Here is a 25,148-nt window from a genome sequence, read left to right on the forward strand (position 1 = left end):
CTAAATCCTTCAAACTCATGCTCTTGCTTGGTCTTGCCTATCATGATGCTTTCCACTGCGTGTTTGTTTACTTGATTGATTGCTGTTTTCATTTCCATCATTTCTCTTTCACTGTTTTTCAGAATCTCAAATTCCTTGCTAATTTTTTTTCTCCTCCATCTTTTATGATTTTGCCTCCACTTTGCTAGCTTTCTTATCTAGGCCCTGAATTAGAATATCTAGGGATTTAAAATGGTATGTTATGTATCACTCTTTTCTAAATATTAATCTGTTTATCTCAATCTCTGTTTACCAATTTCCCTGTAAAATTGAGATTATAATTAATAGTTCTTCTCTGGCAAGATGGTTGCTTTGCGGATTGAAGATTTCTCAGTACACACCAGTCTCTAAACTCAGTTCCTGACAGATACCATTGTCCTGGCCCATCAGTGTTTCTGTTGCTCTCAATACTCCTTTGCAGTTGTTATCATTGTAACAGGAGCTTTATCTCTTCAGTCCTTGTTCTTTTTTCCCAATACAGCAGGCATTTGTATTTATATATGATATTTGGTTTTCAGATCAAAGCCTTTAAATTCCTGTAAAGGGGGCCAGAAATAGATTAAAACAAACCAGAACTACAAATTTATAAACTTACCTTTGTCTAATATCACAATTGAGACATTTTTCCTTTTTTTTGTATTCATTTGGTGTGAGCATTTTCCTTACACAGCCTTATCACCTGTGTAGACTCCTTTACCTAGCACCACAGAAAAAAGTCCCAATAATTTTCATAACTACAAAAACAGTCTTCATTACCTCACTGCTTCTTCTCCCTCATTTTCACCATTAATTCTTGGAAACCACTAATTTGTTCTGCCTCTCTGCAGCTTGTTATTCAGGGATGTTATAAAAAAGCAAGGCATACATTAGCCACTTAGTCATCACATAATTCTTCACTAAAAGACAACTTTTTATGTTTCTATGCATTATTTAAAATAAAATTAGCTTTTTAAAAGTTTTTAAATAATTTTTTACACAGTTCTGAAGTTTTTAAAAACTTTTATGAAGTTTTAGTTCTAGGGAACGATCAAATTTAATGTGTTGTATTAGGTACAAATGTTTGTGTGAACAATGGCTCCAGTAATGCAACCCCTGACAGCTCTTATAAAATTTTAATGCACAGGTAATTAAATACAGCAGCATAGTGGACAATATTTTAAAAATCTTTAATAAAATGCTGTTGTCTACCTCTACATGCAGGCTTTTCACTGTTACACCACAGCAGCTCCTCCGTTTTCTTCAATAACTTTTCTTTTCGTGGTTTTAGTTACTACAGACAAAAAATGTAGTCTGAAATACTAATGTCAAGTTCCAGAAATAAACAATTCCTAGGCTGAACAGTATGGTGAATTCTGGATCATGAATTATTCTTTTGTGCAGAGTATCCAAGGTGTACCTGCTATAGATAAGCTGGCAGTTGAAAGACTATGGTCACATCATTTCTATTATAGGACAGGGTGTTGTGACTGTTCTATAGGTAATGGTTCCTGTTAGTCCTGTACTATGACTAATTGATAAAATTACTCTTTGCTATAGGAGTGTGTTTAATGGCTATAGACATGTGTTTACTGTAAAGTGTGGTGTGTATTGGGTTCAGAACTATCTATTTGAAACATCCACTAACGTCTTGGAACACATTCCCATCAAACGGGGGGGGGGGGCAATTTCATACAGTTTTCACAGTCCTTTCTCTTTTTTTTTGTTGTTGCTGTCATGTAGGAGAATTAGTTTTGCTGGTTGTGGTTTATTAAGTTAACTAGTCACATTTCATGTATCTATTTAGAAGATATGAAAGCCCTAGATGAAACAATGGCCATTATAATGTTTTTGGTTTTGATTTTTCAAGTCAAGGTTTCTCTTGGTAGCCCTGGCTGTGCTGGAACTCACTCTAGACCAAACTGGCCTCAGATTCACAGAAATTCACCTGCTTTCACCTCCCAAGGGCTGGGATTAAAGGCATGTGCCACCATCACCTGCTCAAAGGCCTTTATTATGGCACAGCAACAGGAACACCAGTACATTCATGTAGGGTCCTCTTTGCCTCAGGTCCTTCAGGAGTGACAGGGAGGGGCTGTAAATTTAGCCAGACAATGCTGTATGTCCTGTTAGGAACACGGGGCTTAGATAACTGGAACACGTTATCAAGCAGTTCAACAGTAATTAAACCTGTTCTTTGACCCACAGTAAAGCATGACCTCATCTCTTTAGAGTGCTTTTGGAAACACAGCCCTGCAAATGGCCTCAGGAAAACACCAGTCTTTCCCTCCCAACATTAATCCCCCTTGCCCTAGAATGACCAAGAACATGTCCAGGTATGTGCACCTGAGTGACATAGGTGTGCATTGTGCACTTACAGCATCATAACTCCTGTTATTATTTCATATCCAGCTGGAAGTACAGTGCCCTCCCGGGGTCACCATTGGATTTGTGGCAGAACACTGGAACTTATGCAGGGCCTCTTACAGCATCCAAAATGAGAAGAAAGAGAATATGATGAGAGTGCGTGGTCCATGCGCAACCTACGGCTGTGGTTCAGATTCTGTTTTTGAGGTAAATATGTGTAAAAAAAATATTGCTTCTATATTTTCCATTATGACCTCAAAACGTTCTTATCTTAACCAGTTTTTCATGTGAATGAGTCAAAGGGTCTAAAGAGTTAATTACAAGTTGACAGCAAATGCTTTTCACATGGTTTCTCATGGTTACTTGAAGTGTTCCAAAATGTGAGTGGCATTGCCTTTTTTAAAAATATTTTTTTCCATTTAGAACATTAAAACGTTTGGGAGTAAGTAGCCTGATTGTATCAATAATTGTTCTTGATATATATCATCTTTTCTTCTCTAATGATTTCTAGAATGGGAATATAGGTTTTAAATATAAATATCTAGCAAATCACAGCACTTAGAGAATTCATAAGGGCATGGGTATGATGAATGACAGGGTTATATTACAACATTTTCTCAAAAAAGAGCAATCTTTTATTTTGTACTTTTTCCAAGGACTGCCAAATAAATTGTTAGAAAAAAAAAAGTCCTAAGGTTTGGGAGGCTTTCTCAAAGCCTATTAACAGGATGAGGCTTGATACACACTAAACTTATTCCTTCTCCTACTTCCTATGATGTAAAAAGCTTTCTAGTTTTTATTTTATGTCCCCATGTACTGAAACATCACTCACTTATTACGAGAATTGTACAAAATGTCAATAAACCAGATTGCCAGTGTAGGTTGTGTGTGATCACTCCATTACTGAGTGACATTAGAAGCTGTGTATGCGATATTTTTACATCAAATGTCAGGGTCCCTCTTTTAGAAGCTGAAGCCCATACTTATAACTGGATCTGCTAAAGCAGGGTGGGTTTGGCCCCCAGGGCCTTGACTGGTGTGCAGTGTATGGTACAGGCCCCTTCATTTTGTTTAGAGGTTCCCTTGATGGGAAGTGACATTCTGTTCCAAATTCTCACCTTCTGCTACAGAAAAGAATTTAATCATCAAACCATACCTTCTGACAAAATCCCCCAAACGATGTATTTAAGGATGAGGAAAGTCATCAGCTCGGTGAATATCAGCTTCAGGACACTTACTCCTAGGATTCCTCATTTGAAATGATATCATTAATGTTTTTTCCTGCATTATATACTATCACAGCACAATCTTCTTCCAAGCAGAGGGCAAAGTCAGGTCCCTGGATACTTTTCAGCCATCCTAAAAGTCCCACTCCTGCCTTTGCAGGTTCACTCTCCAGATGGGGCCTCTAACATCGGCAGTATTATCAGGAAGTGGAACGGCTTTTTATCAACCATGGCAAATGCTGATCACTTCGAGATTCGCTTCCCTTTGGACCTGGATGTGAAGATGAAAGCCATGATTTTTGGTGCTTGCTTCCTCATTGTAAGCCTCCTGCTGTGGACTTGAGAGAATTATTATTTCTTATGATGAGAAGCAGTATTCTATAGGAGAAAATTCGTTTTGAAACTTGGCCAGCTTCTGTCTGTACCACTTCTAGGCACTGGGCGACTGGGTTTACTCATTTGCAGCGGGGAGAAAAATACTGGCATTACAGAGTGATGGATCTGAGCTGAGTCAAGGCTCACACACACCTGGGGCACACCTGGAAGGTGTTTGGCAGACAGTGGATGTAGTAATCATCATTTCCTATGAGTTATCTTCCTCACTCCTTCAAAACAGCTGTCCTGTGATAATTAATATAACAAAATAACTGCTAGGCAGCTGCCCTTCTCCTCTTGCATGTCAACTGTAATCATGCTCACCAGTGTTACATCTTCCTTAGTTTTACTGAGTTTTTCCTTCAGTTAAATGAGAAAAAATTTAATCGGTGCTGAATATGGAAAACTTATTACCCATCTGCATTCTCACACATTAGCCGTGCTCATAAACATTTCATTAGATTTATTTACTTTTCCTGGAGTAGAATGTTCCTGTGATAAATTACAAAGGCTATTATATGCATTGATGTAATTATTTCTATCTATCTGCCTTCCATTTCTCAATCTAAATGTAATTCCCCTTCCAATTTCAGGACTTCATGTACTTTGAAAGGACTCCTCAACGACGTTCATCCAGATAGAGGGACGAAGCAAAGCATCAGTTGAAGACAAAATTAGAGAAATGTGCATTGAGCTCACAGCCAGTCTTCAGTTATTTGCAAGTATATTTCTCTGGCATGAACATTGTTTTCACTGGTATAAGTTCAAGAATACAGTCAGGACACATGTCCCCAGTCGAGTATTTGGCTTCTTGGGATACTAGCTTATTCTGAAATATCTGCTCTATTAGCCAAGTAAACATATACAATGCAAGCAATAAAAAAATAGGCGCGTGAGCCATGGGAAAATGAAGCTCTTAATTGTCAACTTAACAGGTGGTAACATATATTCTGTGTCTGTCCCTCTATTCTTTGTCAAGAGGGCAAACTTGATTTCAGGTGAAAGGGCTGCTACTCTTATTCTTCATCTTTAGGACCAGAAAAGCACACAGAAATAACACAGAAATGATGTGCTTTAATGAGCAAAGAAAATGTTTCTTATGAGCATGTAGCAGAACCTTGTTCTGCAACATTCATAAAAGTCCATAAAGTTCTCAGCAGGGAATTCGATTTTATTACAAAATAAAATGTGTTCTCTTTATAGTGCAGTTTATATTTCCCATAAGTATTTCTTTATTCCTTCAGCTGGACAGTTTGGAACTACCTATTTATGAAGGCAGGATAAGGCTACTAGGGAAAGTTGATCAGGGCCACAGCCAAATAAGATCTTTGCATCTTAGGGCTTGGGCGCTTGAGTACAAACCCTGGACATTTACTTACTTGGCACATTTAGCATTACACACACTTTATATCTGAATGTTTATCTTGGTGTCTAGGATTGCCTATTGTATCTTCGTATCTCACTTGACTTTTTTTCAAAATCAATCTAATGACGAGGATATACTAATGACAAGCAGTTTATAAAAACTGAATGTATAAATCTTATCATTGTTTAACACTGCTTAACTGCTTTATATGTTAAACAACTCTTTCTATACAAACAATAGGAAAACACAGTAAATGTGTTGCCTCCAGATTATTGATGAGGACTATGGAGGACCAGCAGAGTTCTTGTTTGTACTAAGGATGTTGTCTGTATGAACACATCGACTAGTGAGTCTCTCGCTTGGGCTTCCTACCTGCTGGTGGACTGTGTTCATTCATGGATGTATTCTTTTAGAGTTTTTTAAATGAAGATTGAATGCTCTTAGGTTGGGTTATCCCGAGAGAAGAGGCTTAGCCACAGCCCTTTTTGAAACAAAAGACAGGGGCTTCGTTTTTAATTATACTAATCGTTTTATGATAAAGTTCGCTTTGCCCCATTATTTGTAACACATCTTTACTTACTGCCATTTTTTTAATATAGAAAATGTGATATCTGAATTGTTTTCTAAAAGCAGATTACCTTATATTTTAAAATGCAACTCTAATCATAACTAGACATATCCATTTTCTGTAGTGCTATGTTGTATTCTGCATATAAACTAGACAAATAGAGCTCATGTATGAACTTGTCATTGTACCCACCCACACCCCTGTATTGCCGAACTAGCCTTACATTGATAATGCAGGTCAGGATACTTTACATCTCATTGACTCATATTGTAGTGTTTTTGATACTAATACTTCCCTAACAGAAAAATTTCTTAAGCATAATAAGTTGTCATATTTTAATATAATTCATGCAATTTCTGTATCACATAATGAAATTTTACTGTATCAAATTGGCCAACTTAACTAAAAAAATAAACAGAACTGTTTTTTTTTTAAGTTGAGTGCTTTCTTGTCCCACCAAGTTTCTTAGACTTTTAAATAAATATGTAATAGAACTAATGGTAAGATGGTATTTTATTTCCGGAGTTGTTATTGAGTCTGAATGCTTTTCAACAAGATTTTTTTAAAGTAATTTCTTATTAATTACTAAGTTCTTTTCATTCTTGTATAAATTTACTAACTAATTCCTGAGGCACTGAACAGTAATAACTAACATTCCTTTTTTAATATTTTTTGTCAATTATTTGATAATTTAACAAATGTATTTGTATCACACCCACCTTAACCTCTCCCATTAACTCCTTCTACATCCACTCCCACCTCCCTACACCCACTTCAGATCCTTATTTTGAGATTTCGTATGAGTACTGTATTATATCCCTTCCACCTCCAAATTCCTTGTTCCTTCCTCTCCCTCTCAAAATTACAACCTCTTCTTTAGATAAGAAACACACAAACACACACCTACACTTGCTCACAAGCAAGCATGCACACAGCCTGATGTGTCTGAGTTTAGGATTGACCACTAGGGATTGGATAATGTATGAGGAGCTAATCCCTGGAGAGGACTGATTATCCCTATATTAGCTGCTATTAATTGCATGTAGCTCTTCTTCTATAAGTGAGACCCCTTGAGATTTCCCCCATCCGTGTAAAAATGTCAACTAGTATCGTTATTGTTCAGGTATTGTTTAGACCACCACATTGTTGTGATATCTTGAGTGCAGCTTCCCTGTCATATATAGAAAGCATTATTTCACTTCAAATCTTGCTGTTCTGTGGTTTTTACAATCTTTCTGCCCCTCTTTAGAGATGTTCCCTGAGCCTCAGGTATAGGGGTTCTGTTGTAGATGTATCAATTGGGGATGGGCACCCTGTGGTCAGATCTTCTTTTCTCTTCATTCTGTTCTTGAAGAGTTGTGGATTTTTGTGACGGTCTCCATTTGCTGCAAAAAGAAGTTTCTTTGGCTAGCATTTATACTAGTTTGTTTCCTTAAGATTCCACTCCCACCCCTCATTGAAGAAGCTTCTTTTTGCAACAGACACTGTTACACAAATCCACAGTGGTCAAAATACAGAGAACAACTGAGTGTCCTAGGTATAGCCCCAATTAATATTTGACATTTATTTTATCAAAAATTTCACATGTTGGTACTCTATTTACATAATTTCTACCACATACTCCCCCCTCTAATTTCCTTGTCTGTCCCACGCCACGTATACAACACAACTCCTATACCTAAGAACATCACAGAAAAGGAGACAAAGGATAGTAAGAGCCAACAGACCAAGACATCTGCTGTGACATAATCTCTTCCAAAAGAAAAAATAAAGACAAGAACATGAAATGTAGTGGTTAGTGACAAGGGCTAAGATGACTTGAGGGAAGAGTAGGAAGTGAATATGATCAAAATATGAATATTATCAAAATTATTGATTAATTAAAATACTATATTTGGAGACTCTTCTTTGAGGGGTGAGAGCTATATTATCTATCTATCATCTATCTATCTATCAATCACCTATCTATCATCTATCTATCTTTCGATCTATCTATCTAGATCCTTAGAATGCAAATGGGAATTATACTCATTTAAGAAAGTGTCTGTCACAGGTCCTCCTTTAGAGTCCACAACATCACCATCTATGTGTAGTTGGCTAGGTTTATAGTACTAGGCCTGAATTCCCTCCTAGTAAACAGGCCTTAAGTTCAATTAGACAGCTGTTGGTTACTACAGGGATGTAAATACCACTACAGCACTCTTAGGTTTATTATGGCATTCTGGTCCTTCTTATGGTTTGTAAGCATTACAGCTGTGTCTTAGGGGTTCTATTGCTGTGATAAAGCACTACAACCAAAAACTACTTGGAAAGGAAAGAGTTTCTTTCACTTATACTTAAACTTCATAGTCCAGGGAAGTCAGGGAGAAACTAGAGGCAGGGACTGAAGCAGAGGCCATGGAGGAGTGCTGCTTACTGGCTTGCTCCTTATGACTTCCTCAACCTGCTTTCTTATAGTACCCAGGACCACAAGCCCAGGGTATGGCTTATGGTGCCACTGCCCCCAGTGAGATGGACCCTTTCACATCAATCATTAATGAAGAGAATGCTCTACAAACTTGCTTGCAGGCCAATCTTAATGAGGCATTTTCTCTTTGAAAGTTCTTCTTCCCAAATGACTCTATCTTATGTCAAGTTGATAAGTATCTATCCAGCACATGGTGGGTAGGAATATTGATTACTTTTCTTCCTTGGCAGCTTGTACAGTACCTTTCAATACTTTGAAAGCTAGTCCTCAGGAAGGAGGCCTCCAGGTCAGTTCCAGATCAATTTCTCCAAGTCTTTTGTCCTAAGTATCTTCAGCAATAGGGTTTTACCTTCTTTTTCAGGGAGGCACCAAAGGGCAACAATGTCCTCGTTGGTTGATACAAGCTAGATTATCTGAAAAGGGAGCGCAATTGAGAAAATGTCTCCATAAGATTGGCCTGATGGCAAGCTTCTTAATTAATTATTGATGTAGAAGGACCCACGCCATTTTGAGTGGTACCACCACTGAGCAGGTGGTCACTATCCATTTATCAGCTTAAGGACATTTAGATCGTCTCCATTTCTTAGCTATTATAAATAGAAGATCAGTAATATGGCTGAGCAAGTATCTGTAGAGGAGGATATTGAGTCCTTTGGTCATATGATTAGGAGTTGTATGGCAAAGCCATGTGGTAGTTTTACTTTTAGCTTTTTGAGAATTTTCTGCTTGGATTTCCAGAGGGGCTACACCAGTTTACAGTCCCATCAACAGTGAATGAGTGTTCCCCTTTCCCCAACACCCTTGCTAGTATTTGCTCTTGGTGCTTTTCTTAATATACGAAGAAATCTCAAAGTAGCTTTAATTTTCATTAATTGCTAAGGATGTTGAACACCTTTGACATATTTATTAGCCATTTTTATTTCTTCTTTTGAGAACTCTCTGCTCAGATCCCTAGCCAATTGTTTTACTTTTATTAAAAATAGATTTTTTTCTAAAACAATATTTCCTAGTTATGTTTTTCCCTCCCTCTACTCTTTCTAATTCCCCCTCTCCTCTATCCCATCTGGATACACTCTCTTTCTGTCTCTCAGTAGAAAACAAGGAGATTTTTTTTAACAGAATAATATACTATAATATTACAACGTAATACAGTATAATATGATAAGAGAAAACAAAAACGAGCACAATAGAGTTGGATAAAACAAACAGAAGGAAAAGAGCCCAAGAGAAGTCACAAGAATCAGAGACCAACTCGTTTGCACACCCTGAAATCCCAGAAAAGCACTAAACTGGAAGCCATAATATATATGCGGAGGACTGGTGCAGACCCTTGTAGACCCTGTGCATCCTACCTCAGTCTATGTGAGTCCATATGAGCTGTGGTTAAGTTGATTTAGAGGCCCTTGTTTCTTGGTGTCCTCCATCCTCTCTGGTTCTTACACTCTTTCAGCCTCCTTTTCCACAGGGTTCCCGAATGCTGAGGGGAGGGATTTGAAGTAGACATCTCCTTTAAGGCTGAGTGTTCCAAGGTCTCTCATCTGCTGCATAATATCTGGCTGTAGGTTTCTGTATATATACCCATCTGCTGCAGGATTAAGTTTTTCTGATAATGACTGAGCAAGCCACTGACTTATGAGTATAGAAAAATATCATTAGGGGTCATTTTATTGCTACTTTTGTTTTTAAGAACAGTAGTATTTGGTTTTCCCCTAGGTCCCTGTACTATCTAGTCTCAGGTTCTTGGTCCCCAAGCAGTGTCAGATGTGGGTTCCATCTTGTGGAGTGGGCCTTAAGTCAAATCAGATATTGGCTGGTTACTCCCACAAGTATTCTGCCATCATTGCACTAATTTATCTTGTAGGCAGCACACCATTGTGGGTCAAAGAATTTGTCCCTAGCCATTTTTTTTAATTGGATCACTTGTTTCCTTGACTTTTAAAAAATTCTCTATTATATGTATTGTGAGAAAATATTCTTTCCCACTCTATGGGCTTCCTATCTATTCTGATTGTTTTAACCTGGTTTCTCCTCTCAGAGATTTCCACACCTCCCCCAACCCAATCTCAACTTCATATCCACCTTTTTATTTACTCTTTAAGTCACCTATTGTCTCTAATTTGTGCTGCCTGGGTGTGGGGCCATTCACTAGAGTATGGCTGACCTACTAGAGACCATACCCTTAGAGAAAACTGACTCTCTTTTTCCCCTGGTGAGTGATCAATTGTCAATAGCTACTCAGGTATTCTTTTTGGGACTTGGGGACTTATGAATTTCTGTCCACTCCAGGATAGAATGCTAACTGGATTGATCTTGTGTGGGTCTTGTACAGTCAATCATTACTATTATGAGTTTATCAGTGTAGTAATCTTGTCATATCTAAAAGACATGGGTTGAGTCCATCATTCCTGACCTCCTACTCCTACAGTCTTTCTGCCCCTTGTTCATGGTGGTCCCTAAGCCAAAGGGGTGTCCCATTTGTGGCTGAGCACTTCACTGACACTTATTTTCCCTTGAATCTTTACCCATAACTAACAATGCATTTCCCATAGTCATCTAGGCATGTCTTTAATGTAAATCTCAGAAAAGACAGAAGCAAAGTGATACATTCATGAAGTCAAAGTGGGAGTGGGTAATATATTACCTGACAGTATATAACATGGCTAAGAAGAGCATGTGGTAGACATTCTTTCAGTATTCACAAGAAGAAGAAAAAATATAGTAAGTTTGTGAAATATTATTATAGTAGCCAATAAGCTTGGGTCAATCTTTCCACTATTTTAGTCCATCAGTAATTACTTTATTGCATATCTGCTAAATTTAGGAACTGAACTGAAAAGCAAATAGGAGCACAATTTATATATATATCATAAAGGCTTGTAACCAAGACAGATCCTTGGAACACACATCTGTGATGGCTGCCATAGACATTGACCTTTTGGAGTACTGGTATATTCACAAGGGGCTGCTAGCACTGTACTATATGATTTACTGCTGTCACAATCAAACTATCAAGGCTGACTATATAGTATTCCAGAGAGAGTTTCTGGAAGTGTTGTAGATAATGTAAATTTTACAGCCATGTCTGCAAGCAGATTCCATCATGATATACTTTTAAAAGTCAATCTGGAAATTTTCATGAAGGAAATTAGTGACTAGCTGTTTATTATAGCGGTATATAGCCCCAGACATTGTCCAGTCTATTTAATATGGTTTATTAGGAGGATACTGCTATACAGATGTGACCCCTGTGTAGCACGAATCTTAAATGGTCTTTATTAATAAAAAAATTTGAGAGCCAGATATTTGAGTGAAAGCTGGAAGATCAGAGAGACAGAACAAGCCACAGCCAACCTCACCTCGATAACTTCTAAGCTGATCTTGTTTCCTCAAACTCTGAGTACTCATCCGAATGGATCTCAGTTGAACTGCTGCTAAAAGTCTAAAAACTTAAAAAACCTAAAAAGCCTATAGTTTCTGGTCCTCACGCCTTATATACCTTTCTGCTTCCTGCCATCACTTCCTGGGATTAAAGGTATGTGTCTTTCCCGAGTAAGACATGAGATCTAAAGTGCTGGGATTAAAGGTGTAGGCCACTACTGTCTGGCCTCTGTGTCTAATCTGGTAGCTGTTCTGTTCTCTGACCCCAGGTAAGTTTTATTAGGGTACACAGATAAAATATCCCCACACCCCTGTCATCCCTATGGCAGGCCTCTGGGATAGGCACTATGAGATTTACATTGTAGGGTGGAGGAAAGCAAGTGGGAAACTTTGCACATGTTCACACATGTTACTGTCCACAAAAGGACCAGAAGTTCCATCTTAACCACGTGCTGTGATCTTCCTCTAGGTAGTGTTTGGTTAATTTTTATTTTGATGGTGTATATGAAAACAGAACAGAATGGCAGCTTGTTTTCTTGTGGTTTGATATTCTGGAATACAGTTGAGAAGGACTTGAGGTAGGAAGGCGGTCTTATATAAGGTGTACTCTTTTTAGAGTTCAATTTCATTCCTGCTAGTGCTACCAGGGTACCGATCAAATGTATTTCCTGTGATCATCTGTGTTTTTAAATATAAAATCCGAAACAATGAGGACAATACTTGGTTTTCAAATTCTTCACAAGTAATTTAATTTTTTACCTGTAGCACAAGTAATAATATATTATATAATTAACACATAATACTAATTTAAGTATAATATACACATATGTAATTCTCTTCATGTCCACTTAGCAGTGGTTCAATTTTTCTAGTCTACTCTTTGCGTCATGTGTACCTATGGGGCTTGGAGAGTCTCTATTCTAAAATGACACCTTGTTATGCCCAAGGCTGACTACCAGCCTCATCCTGGATGATGAAATTGAAGCTACTGTTCACAAGGATAGTGGACTCCCATCCAGCCTCTCTTCATAGTCAAGCATTCGGATTGCTTCTTATTTTTAATCTCTACCATTCTTACTCTTCTAGAAGCAATCCGTACTTTGCCATCAAAATCTTTAGTTTATACTTCAGCCACACTTTCTAGGTTTCCTACAGCAAGAGAATTCTGTAGTCATTTACTTTGCAATCATAGCAGCAATAGAAGGGAACTATTAAAAACAACAAACAAACAAGCCAGCATGAAGTTTGGTACTAGATAAGTATGGGAAGTTCTATAATAGAGACATAAAGTGGTTACATCATGCTTGAGGATCATTGCAGTGTGTTAGACCTCTGTTTTCTATTTGAAATGACATCAACTTTCATTCATCACATTGTTTAAATTCCAGATTGTCCTTAAATGCTTAATATTCCTAATACTGTTGTTAGGTAAAAGACTGTTGATGCTGAAACACAACGCTCACCTCAAAGGGAACAAGGAAGAGCTTGTTCTGGAGCCAAATATTTGTGACCATGAACACAGATTTGATAACCCCAGATTCTGTGTTCAACGCAAAAGCAGTTTCATGAAGTTTTCATAGTAACAGAAAAATGGAAGTTATAAACCATGACCCTTTCCAGATACACTGACGGGGGCATCAAAGAAGCAGGCTACAGCAAAGCAGAGAACTCAGTCCCGGCATCCAGTGCTCTCTTGACTCTGTGCTCTGGATTTGGGGGAGACTGGTGTTCTGCTGATTTTGATATGTTCCAAAGGCTTTTATTTGTCACAGGACATTAGGTCTGACAGAGGTGGGCAAACTATAGCTATTTAGGGGCTAAAGCTAGCCCAAGATAAATTGTAGTTGAACTCTAGAACCACAACATTTCAACTTCTCCACAATCGTAGAAGTTCTAATCAGCCTTGAAGAAAGTTCAGTTTGAAGGTAAAGTTCCTAGGAACTTTTGTCCCAACCGCATCCATTACCCCAGACTCAAGTAAAGTTCATTTGTTGTCTTCACCGAACAACTTTTTTAAGTTTGTCCAAATTGTCTTCACTAATAGTCATTAAGAATAGAGTTTCAACTCTTGCATTATAACATATAACAACAGAATTAAAATTGTACTGTCTTTCATGCTTTTGATTTTGTAGAAATACATAAATGGAGGGTACTAGGCAGAAGCAAAGTCTAAGTTGAAAACCAAAGTGTTAACTGGTCTTGCAGCCTCCCCACCATGGGAGTCAGAAAACTGAATATGATGGCGTGCGATAGGGGGCAGCAGAGGCTTACGGATTTCGTTTGTAAACCACAATCATTTTCTCAGCCAGACTCATCTGTTTTAATCTATGAGATGTAAGTATTTGCACCCGGAAGGGACATATAGAACCTCTTACTCTGCATTCTAGTCTGCAAATGAAGGAATTGACAGAGAGAGAGGGAGAGAGGTCAGACATCCAATGTGCCCTGGAAACTCACAGAGAACCAAGAGTGAAAGCACAGGTCTGTTTGTTGTTTTTTCCTTTTTCTCTTTTCCATCTTCTTGCCATAAAACCAAGACTTTCACAGAGTCTTGAGAACATTCAATGTAACGTGTTTTACAACACTGATAGTTTGATTATTCGTAGTTTTCAAAGTTGTTTTTCAGCCCTCATGCAGTCAGTCTACATAAATCGCCTAGCACCTGTAGAGCTACACTCTTACTGCTGTGGCAGTCCAATCTGTGCAGGGCACACATCACAGACATCAGCAATGGCTATGTTCTTCCTTCATGCCACTTTAGAGGTCATTATATCACAGGGTGGTGAGAAACGCCAGACATCAGAGTTGTCCATCTCCGTCATTTGGTGGAAAACCACACAGTTTTTTTCCAGTTGTTCAGTAGACTGACCCGTTAATGTGGATTCTAAGAAGTTCTAAGGAACACCTTGTTCCTTCTGAGAAAGAAGCCATCGGGTTTGGCTTCTCTTGGCTTCATACCAGTCCTGCTGTAACAAGCCCTGTAATAATGGGAGCTCTGTGGGGGACACAGACGACTCAAGGCTTTGCAGACAGACCTGCTGCATGAGGAAAAAATAACCTTGGTTTTGCAAGGAAGTAAACACTTTTACAACTTTGTGATGGTTTTTTAAAATTATTTTGCTTATTTTATGTGTGTATGTGCATGTCTGTATGGTATATATAAGGTCCAAGAAGGCATCAGATCTCTTGAAACTGGAATTACAGGTGGCTGTGAGCCACCATGTGGGTACTGAGTCATCTCTCCAGCCCCTGTAATGATTTTTGATAATAAAAATGATCCATCTTTTCCAGGTAACTGTTGGGCAAATGATAACTTTCCTGCATAAAAACACAAAATTAAATATTTAAATATAAAGGATATCTTTCATTGTGTGTGTGTGTGTGTGTGTGTGTGTGTGTGTGTGTGTGTGTGTGTGTGTAAAGGCAATTTCAAAGTAGGAAAATCTATGAATGTATTTCAAGCAAATAAAAAGATATTATTCCCAGATCCCTAGCCTGCTGTAGGATGTCTTTCTGTATGCTGTGAATATGTGTTGCTCTGATTGGTTGATAAATAAAGCTGTTTGGCCTATAGCAAGGCAGCTTAGAGGCAAGCAGGAAATCCATGAAAGAGACAGGGAGAAGAAAGGCAGAGGTGGAGGAGATGCCATCACGCCGTCCTGGTAGCAGCTTGTAATGGTACACAGATAAAACCATGGAACACGTGGTGACATATAGATTAATAGAAATGGGTTAATTTAAGATATAAGAGCTAGCTAGCAAGAAGCTCGAGCCTTGGCCATGCAATTCATAATTAATATATGCCTCCCTGTGTGTATTTGGGTCTAAGTGGCTGCCAAACACTGGTAGGAGAGATTCCTCCCAACCGCAGGGCTGGGCAAGACCAGACAAACCTTCTGGATACACTAGCCATGTCCTCCAGCTGTCTAAAAAAGAAGTAGCAGACAAGTAAAAATAAGATTTATTTGTTTTATTTTTTATTATTTTAATAATGAATTAAGGGGTTGCCCTGAATTTAGTAGATAAAAGAAATAATGCCAATGGCATCACTAATTCTTTCTAGATATGGCCTGACCTGCCTGCTGGCCCAGCAGACACCTTGAAACAGACAACATGGCTGGGGTGTGAGAATATTTTATACAAAAGTTTGGCAAGTCAGATGTGAGGACTCATCAGCTGTAAAGACGGGTGGCTATTTTATTATTTGAAGGGAGATTCCAGGCAGTATTTTAAAGGCTATTGTGGGTTTTGTGTTGGTCAGATCAAGAGCCATTGAGCATCAGTCTCTAATTCCTTGTTTTTATACCGAGAAGTCACCTGGATGTTGTAGGAAATCCTACATCCTCACCAAATTCCATAGCAACAGCAGCGGCACCAGAGTTCCCCAGGAGACTCTATCCTGGCTTCAAATTTAAGAATGTCTGCCTCCAGGAAACTTTCATCCAATTTGCATACACATCAATAAAATACACTCTCTTGCTTTCATGAATTTTAATGAAATTGCTATACAGAATACAAGATACCTAGTTCAATGCAAATTCCAAACCAAGTGTGGAAGCCCAAGCCTGTAATGTCAGTCCTGTGGAAGGTAAGATAGGAGGATCTTGAGTTAAAGCCAAGTCTGGGCTATGCAATGAGACCCTGTCTCTAAATAAGTACATGCATAAATGTCAATTTAAGAAATAAATATTTTAACTACTTATTATTTTCAATTTTGTATGTGGGGGGGCATAGATATATACAAGAGTAGGTGTCCTAGGAGTCTAGAAGCACAGGATCCTAGAGCTAGAGTTACAGATACTTGTGAGCCACCCAAATGGGAGCTGGAGAGCTAATTGGGTCCTTTTGAAGGAGTAGTACAGGCTTTTAACCTCAGCCATCTCTCCAGGCCCTAAACACCAGGGTTTTTTTAAGGCAGACATATTCCAAAAAATACTTGAGACTTAGTTACACTCATAATAAAATAGTCAGCTTTACTGAATATTCTTGATGAAATCCAATCTAATTGGAGAGCATTCTGTAGTAGTTCCTTAGAATTTTATCTGTGAAATCTTGCTACCCTACAAACACAGCATTACTCTAAATGTCACTGAAGAGCAATTCTGTCTGAAAAGAAGGAGAAAGGGGATGGATTTGGGGGAAGGAAGCAGAGAAGAATCTCTTAGCTAATATTTGTTGACAATGTCCATTCTCTACCCTTCTCCTCAAGCCCTGAACATTGAAATAAGCTTCCCTCACTCAACACAATAAATAGGCAGATGATTCTCAAACCCCACTCATTTCTCTTCCACTCCAACTTTGGGCCATCCTCCTCTCAACCAATTGAATTTGCTTTAGTTTTTGCTAATCTTGATTTTTTCTTTTTTTCTGACACATGCAAATGGTTCTAAATCAAGACAATACAGGTAGGCTAGCTACTGTGTGTGCCTCTCTCTCTCTCTCTCTCTCTCTCTCTCTCTCTCTCTCTCTCTCTCTCTCTCTCTCTGTGTGTGTGTGTGTGTGTGTGTGTGTGTGTGTGTGTGTGTGTGTGTGTGTGTAGAAACTCAAGCCTCCTTTTCTTGCTACTTATTATTCATGTGGAAATGAACTTCAGGGCACAGGTGTGTCTGCTCAACTACAAATTCAGGTAAATATATCTCCTAACTGATGATTTCAGTGTCATTTTCCAATATAAACTATGTAATCTCCTTCTGAAAGAAAGACTATAATCACTGCCAACATAGAAACTCTGCTTTCCAGAACTTTCCATTAATCACACAACAGGTACATAATGAAAAATAATAACAAATGCTTACACTGCAGCTGAATGATTTTCAACTGTGAGTATCATGCATATGCCTCTCAGGTCTTGAGTATTTTCTAGAGTCACCAGGAGTCATTTCAGATGTTCACTAGACTTTGTGACCTGAAACCTGCAGCCACCCTTGCTGAAATGCCTACATCGTAGGCAGGGAATTCTGTACTCTGCATGTCTGTGTCTAGAGAATTAACTCCACGATGACCTAATTGCTTTGATGACAGTGTTATTGTGAGAATTTATGAATAAAACTGTATTTTTTTAAACCTTGATGTGATGGAAAAATGTAGAAAAAGGTTTTGCTTTGCTCTATGCAAGGTAGGTAAGCCAGGCTTTTATAGAGTCTCAAAGCAAACTGACCCAGAAACAGCTGAAGAGATTTTTTTTTTTTAAATCTGGTTAGCAGGCTAACTCTAAGTACTGATTTTCTGAAGAAAAGAAAAAAGAAAGATGACAGCCAAGCCACAAGATTAGCTCCTCTGAGGCTGCTGCCATCATAACTGGGGATCATGGACTGAGTAAATAGTCATGTTCCCCACCTGGGTAAGTGGAAGCATTAAGTCATTGGAACCTACTGCTGAGTCACAGACAAACTTACAGGAAGATCTTCAAGTCTGAGAGGCAAAGGGAAAACTTCATTCCCTTAAGTCTTGGTTAGCTCCTTCAAAACTCTCATCAAGTACCAAAGTCCATTTCTGTTTTCAGAACTCAGGGAAATCACAATACTTTGGGGTCCTCTCAAGTGATATTCAATCATTCCAAGCTCAAGAATTGTTTTACAGTATTCATGAACTAAATAAAACACAACACACCGATCCATTCAAAAAGAAACATGAGTAGCCATATTATCTAAGTATAATTCATATATTTACTTTAGAATCCTAGAATTTTTACAAATGTGACCATCTACATATGCATATCTATTCTAAACTAAATATTTATTCTTTGTGAGGAATTACTTATTACTTGGTGAGGAGGACTGGCTAGAGGAATGTGCTGTGGGATATTCAATCACACTGTGAACCCAAAGTTTGCATTTGTGTTAATTAAATAAAATCAACCTTGGGTCAGGAGGCCAAGTTAGCAACTAGTTGACAGAAAGTAAACATAGAGAGTAAAAGGGTTAAGGCCAATAAGCTGATTTGCAAAGACAGTTTGGCTTTGATGATCACACCTTGACCCTATGATATTTAGCAGCTTTGAATGCTTGGGACAAGGTTGAACAATCAGAAAAGAGGTCTGGGTCTTTTACTAAAATTATACAAGGCCCAAAAGAAGCCTTTACTGATTTTTTTTTTTTTGCAAAGAATTGACTTCAGCTATATATAGAACAGTGTCAGATCCAGAAGTTAGAAAAATATTAATTAAATCTTTGGCTTTTGAAAATGCAGAAGGTGTGGCAAATGCCAGCTTTGGACTAATAAATGAAGATCAACAAGGAACAGGCAAGGTAACCCTTTGCTATCGAGAAACACCTTAAGGGTCTTCTCGAAGGCCCCAGTATCAAATTTGGTTCAATCATTCCCTGTCAGCTTTGGAGAAACTCATTCACAGAGCAATTAAGACTTAATGCCTGTTGTTGAAAACAATGCTGCTCTAGATGACAGAACAGCTTTAGAAGATGAAACAAAATTTTCAGAAGAAATCATAAAACAAGTATTTTTGCAAACTTCTGTAAATTATCAAAGAGCAAAGCTAAAAATACCAATAAATGGCATTGTAATTGAAGGTTTAGTAAACATAGGCACAATGTTTTTCCTCAAAATCTTAGCATCCAGATGGGCCTCTTTAGGAAGTAAATATTCAACTTCTAGTGATTGGAATTATATCTCAGGTAAAACAAAATGCGAGATGGGTTGAGTGTATAGGGCCAGAAGAAGATATAGAAAAATTAAAGCCATATGTGGCTAACATAGCAATCAGTTTATGGGGACATGATTTGTTGCAGCAATGGAAAGCAGAGATTGGCATTCCTCCAATCTCATAAACAAGCCATAAAATAAAGAATACTCCTGAGAAAAATATTGAAAGGTATTATCAAGAGTGGTTGCAGATCATTCAGGTTGTACATAAGCAGGGCACAAGAGTTGTTGATCTTTCAGAGGTACCAAGAGCCCTACCTTTAAAATGGTTAACTGATGAACTTGTCTGGGTAGAGTAATGGCCTTTGACATCAGTAAAATAACAGGCACTAAAGCTGATGGTACAGGAGCAGCTAAATGCTCAACATATTGAAGAATTGACTAGTCCTTGGAATTCTCCTATATTTGTCATTAGAAAGAAATCTGGAAACTGGAGAATGTTAACAGATTTAACAGCCATAAGTAAGGTGATTCAGCCAATGGGCTCTTTGCAACCTGGAATTCCTTTGCCTTCTTTATTACCTAAGAGATGGTCTATTATAGTGATTGATTTAAAAGACAGCTTTTTTTTAAACTATAATACCTTTATAAGAACAAGATAGAGAAAAATTTGCCTCCACAGTGCCAACTTATAATAATTCTCAATCTGTTAGAAGATACCAGTAGAGGGTCTTGCTACCAGGAATATTAAACAGTCTCACCTTGTGTCAATATTTTGTATGTTAGCCATTAGAAATAATTCTTAAACAGTTTCATCAATCTACAATTTAACATTATGTAGATGATATCTTAGTAGTTGATTCATATGCAGATACCTTAGAAAAAATATTTGATGAAGTAAAGAGAATATGCCTTGTTGGAGATTTCTGCTGCCTGGGGAGCTAGTCTCCAGCAGCTCCGAACTTGAAGAGAATCCATGAAGTTGGTGTACTATGACTTTTTTTTTATCTGAGGGAGTAAGGGGAAAGACACACTCTTGATGGTTTCCTTCAGACCTTTTCTTTATTCTTTTGTATTCTCTCCTTCTGTGTTCTACTTTCTCTTTTATCTGTATCCAGAAATGCCCCTCTGTCTCTCTTGATGTTTTCCTTCTACTCTATCTTTATTCTTCCCAATTCTCTCATTCTTGATGTTTTCCATCTAACTCTCTTAATGTTTTCTTCCTAATTCTTTCATTCTTGATGCTTTCCTTCTCTCACTCTATTTTTCTCTTACAGCTTATCTACCCCAGCAAAACCTTTCAAGCAATATAAAAATTACAATTCGGTTATATTCTATTTTTCAAACGAATGATTACAATGAATACAAATAAAAAACAGCATGTTTTCCGTATCCCTTAACATGATTAAACATTTTATGTATTAGAAGTGAAAAACAATTCCAAGAACCCATGTACATTTTTGTTATAGATTAACAGAGCGTAAGCAAACAAGATATTCTTCTTAGTCAGTTCTTTTGCTGGCAGGCTGCATTTTGTGGTTACAAAGAAAAGGCTAATTACTTTATTACTTATCTTGAAAGGTAATCTTATAAGGATTTTAAAGGAATCACAAACCTAAACTTTTATACATGAAAAAGAATCAGTCAGCTCTACTTTAAATCTTTAGAGTGCATACCCACTCATAAATAGTTTTTTTTTTATATCAGAAGATTGAGGGCAAAAATGGGTATAAGGAATTAATCATCACTTTTGTTCATCAACCAATCCTAGCAAGAAAGACACATCAGCTAATAATAATTGGGCTGCTTTGTTCTTGTTCCCTGACCTTAAAGAGTTCCTCACTCAAATATGTGCCTTTAGATTGTCTTCTTGGGTTTTTCACCTCAAAGCTATTTAACAAAAACATCTTAGTCCAACTTTATTTTCAAAAGTTTGTTTCAGCTGTGATGCACTCCTAAACCTGCGAACACATCTCTAAACATTAAGATTAAAAGAATTTAAGTTAGCTGGGCTACTGGGACTCAATTGTTTTTCCTAATCATTAACCTAAGCCACAGTCTATGTGGCTTCTCCTGAAAAAGTACGAAGAAGAGATTCTATTAATTACCTTGGATATAAGCTAGGTTTACAGAAATGTAATCTTGACTGTGTATATTGTATATACTTACTGGACATAATTTTTCTTGTATTAGTTATAATCTTTTTAAATTTTAGACAAAAAAGGGGAAATGTGGTGGTATTGTGTTCCCCAAAATATTGTGTACCCTAATAAATTTATCTGGGGTCAGAGAACAGACAGCCACTAGATACAAAGGTTAGAAAATGGTGGCACTCACACCTTTAATCCTAGCATTCCAGAGACAGAAATCCCTCTGGATCTCTGTGTGTTCAGGGATACAGCCAGCATTGGATATACACGCCTTTAATCTCAATACCAACCATAGAAGACCTGGAGGTCTATACAGACAGGCAGTGACGAGGCGGTCATGTGGTTGGGTTTACAACCAATGAGAAGGCAGAACAGAAAGTCTTTATAAAGACTTTAACATAGGAAGTAGCTCTCTTTTGGAGAGGTAGGACCACCGCAGGAGGAAGGGTAAGGTTTTAGCTCTTAGTTCTGACCTCTTGGCTTTCTTCTTTCATTGGTTCTGTGTTTCTTATTTAATAAGACGGTTGGTATATATATATATATATATATATATATATATATATATATATATATATATATATATATATATATGATAATTTATGAAAGGCACAATTGCCTTACTGGCATAAAAGGAAAAATAGGGTTTCTTAAAGCATATGTCTTAATTCCATATTAGAATGCAAAATTGTAGATTGCCATATGGCCCATGCCATCTTGGACAACAGCTTTTGAGTTTTCTTCTCAAATAAAGAGGATATTTTTGTTGTTTGCTATTAAAAACCCAATTAAGAGATAGAATATTTTAAGTAAATTCAAAGGATGTCTATAAAGATGGACTAAAATTCAAAATGAAGGTCCCTTGTGACATAAAAATAAATACATATTAACCTTGAATATATATATATATATATATATAATTTCAAAAATATTTTTAATTAAAAGACAATACTTTTTCTGCTGCCAAAAGCATTTTGCCTTAACAAAGATATAACCTGCCAAAAAAAGGAACTCCCCAAAGCTAGGGATGGGGCAGAGTTTTATTTTTGTCTTTCCAGGATTTTAAAAGCATGCAACTAAGTAATCTGGAGACCACTGGACAAATGAGACATCTGAAGAAGGACAAATCATCAAGAGAAAATGTCCCAAGAAAAAGAATAAACTGGCCTAATAATATAGCACACCTTCAGAAGGGCAGAATTTCATAAATCTTCCCAAATTCTCTCTATAAACAAAAAGAGCAAATGGTCCTTTTGGTTCCACTTCAATCAAAAATTAAAGCTGGCCTCGAAGTTAGAGTGTGGCTCTCTCAGTCTCTAAATCCATGCATGCTTGTTAAAGAAAAATCCAAAATCTCTGTCTCATGGCAGAAGAGCCACATGGTATGGAATGGAAGAAAACCAAAATTAAGGAACTATTTTATTGCCACTAATCTCATACTTCTTTGGTTTCAATTTGATTCTTTAAAATTTTTCTTAAGGTGTAAACATTACCTCAAAATTTATAAGATAATTATATACCTATATATAAACTTTCTCTTGTGATATTAATGGTCATATAGAGTACTCACTAATTCTAGAAAAAAGTTTCATCTAACTTCCTGTAAGTATTCTGGGGTTTGAGTCTGAAGCAGGTAGTTAGGAACTAAGTGTATATATTCTGGATGTACATGATAGATTGTGGCTCTCTAACTCTTCAGAGCTCATCTCTATATGTCATTTAAAATATTTAAGTTTTCTTTGTGAACCATGACCATTCCTAATGGCAACATTTGAGGTCTCCAAAAGTGTAATGTGGCCCTACAATGACAAATCCACCTGGACTGTAGTAATGCATTAAGATGACAAACACCACCCAAAGATTAATTTCAGACTACAAACTGCTCAGGACAACTTCAAAGCTGCTAGCTGAGAGGGTCCAGCCTCACAGACTACTCTAGCCAGGACTTCAGAGAAGCCCTACACTTTCCCATTACATAGAGACTGGACCACAAATGATACAGCTAGTTCTCCCAGGACTTGACCACTATCCCAATTTTCTCAGGGTCCACTAAAGATGCTGTGCCCCCCTAGACAGCAGGAAATAATTTGAAGAACACAATATCCACATTCCCAATAGGTGGGGTGGGTAATTTTTGATCACTTGATGGGTTATGGATGGTTGTCATTCATTGTTTAGGGGGGTTAGTTGCAAGTTCTTACTGGTCATGGTCCAGGAGAAAACTAAGCAAAGGAGGTTAGATTCATGGATCTCTTTCTAAAAAGAAAAAAAAAAGGAGAGTAATATAAGGATGACAGGATAAAAGGTTAGATTATTGAATCTGATTTTAAACTAAGAAACAACTATTCATCTCATATATTTTACATTGTTATAGATTTTTGTATATTGATACAAATTTAAGGTTATTTGTGTTAGAACATACTGTATATGTGTTTCTACCTTGTTTAAGGTATTGTACCTACCTAAGCAGTTCATTTAAAAATGTAATGTAAAGTTCTACTCCTTGAAAGTTATTATAACAAACTGTTTAGGATAATTAAGAAATTCAGGTTAGTCGTTAGTCATCCATAACAATTAATCTTTTAGTCATGTTAGGCATGTTTTCAAGGTTAAACAGATATATTTAAAGAGAGATAGGTGGTCCTCAATAACTTCAGAGATCCACAGAACATGGCATTTAAGATGTTTTCATAACATAAGGCTTTTCATGACAGTGAGATAGGTTGGCTCTTGGCAGCACCAATCTACTTCAAAAGGATGATGGGCATTGAAGAACCTCCATATGAAGTTTGTTTTCAATGTAGCAAAGCTAGCCACTGGACAAGAAACTTCCCTTGCCTTGACTGCTGATACTATACTGTCCAAATTGGAAAAGCAGGACACAAAATAAGATGGCTGCCGAACTTTGCCAAGACAAGGTAGAACAGTCCTTCAAAACTCTTGCTTCACAGAAAAGTCTGTCAGATATTCTAGGCCTATAGGCTGACTGTGAATGCTCTGACATTGCAGAGTAACCTTGGGTGACTGTCCAGGCAGCCAGATGTCTCTGTCATTTCTGTACTTTGAGAAGTTGTTTGCTCTGCTCTGTACTTCCTGTTTACTCAGGTAATATTTTATTCCTCTTGGGTCTTTGATGGGGTTGAATACTAGATTGTTATACCATTTTCTTGGTTACCAAATTCAGAAAAGAAGCCTACAAAAGAGATACAAAGTTTATAAGGCTGAGAAACATAAAAGCCTAAGTTGTTTATGAAAATGTTTTAAGGTCTAAGAAGATATTTTTAGGACAGCAAAAGAAGTTATGATAGAAAGTAGTTTAGGTATAAAACCATAGACTCATCAAGATAGAATATATAATAGAGTAATTTCTCCAAATTTGCCACATACAAATGGACTGGGCATTGTGAAGGTAATCCTTACTTGATAGTTGTTCTTATTGTATATAGTTTTACTGTGTTAAGAGTTAAAAACCTTTCCTAGCAGCTAGTCGACAAAAAGTAATCACAGTCAGAGGCTGTCTGGAAGATGATAGGGAGGGAGACACACAGGAAGTAGTAGGGAGGGACCTTTGAATTTTTTTTTTTTAAGCAGAGCAGAAGGAAAATCTTTCAGAGATGCAAGCAAAGAGAGGTCAGCTAGT

At 37.4% G+C, this 25,148-nt stretch overlaps 1 protein-coding gene across 1 annotated transcript in view; it reads left to right on the forward strand.

Annotated features, from left to right (window-relative positions):
- The window catches only part of Plscr4 (phospholipid scramblase 4), a 38,937-nt gene extending 32,585 nt beyond the window's left edge, over positions 1 to 6,352 (forward strand). Inside the window, exons 7-9 of the mRNA XM_052716854.1 lie at positions 2,428 to 2,589; positions 3,769 to 3,927; positions 4,577 to 6,352. Of these exons, the coding sequence (XP_052572814.1) occupies positions 2,428 to 2,589; positions 3,769 to 3,927; positions 4,577 to 4,624 (369 nt within the window). The 3' untranslated portion in view covers positions 4,625 to 6,352. The remainder of the gene's footprint in view (positions 1 to 2,427; positions 2,590 to 3,768; positions 3,928 to 4,576) is intronic.
- Positions 6,353 to 25,148: the final 18,796 nt, after the last annotated feature.

The sequence above is a fragment of the Peromyscus californicus genome, unplaced genomic scaffold, assembly GCF_007827085.1.
Source record: "Peromyscus californicus insignis strain IS unplaced genomic scaffold, ASM782708v3 Scaffold_11__1_contigs__length_118956290, whole genome shotgun sequence".
NCBI lineage: Eukaryota > Metazoa > Chordata > Mammalia > Rodentia > Cricetidae > Peromyscus > Peromyscus californicus.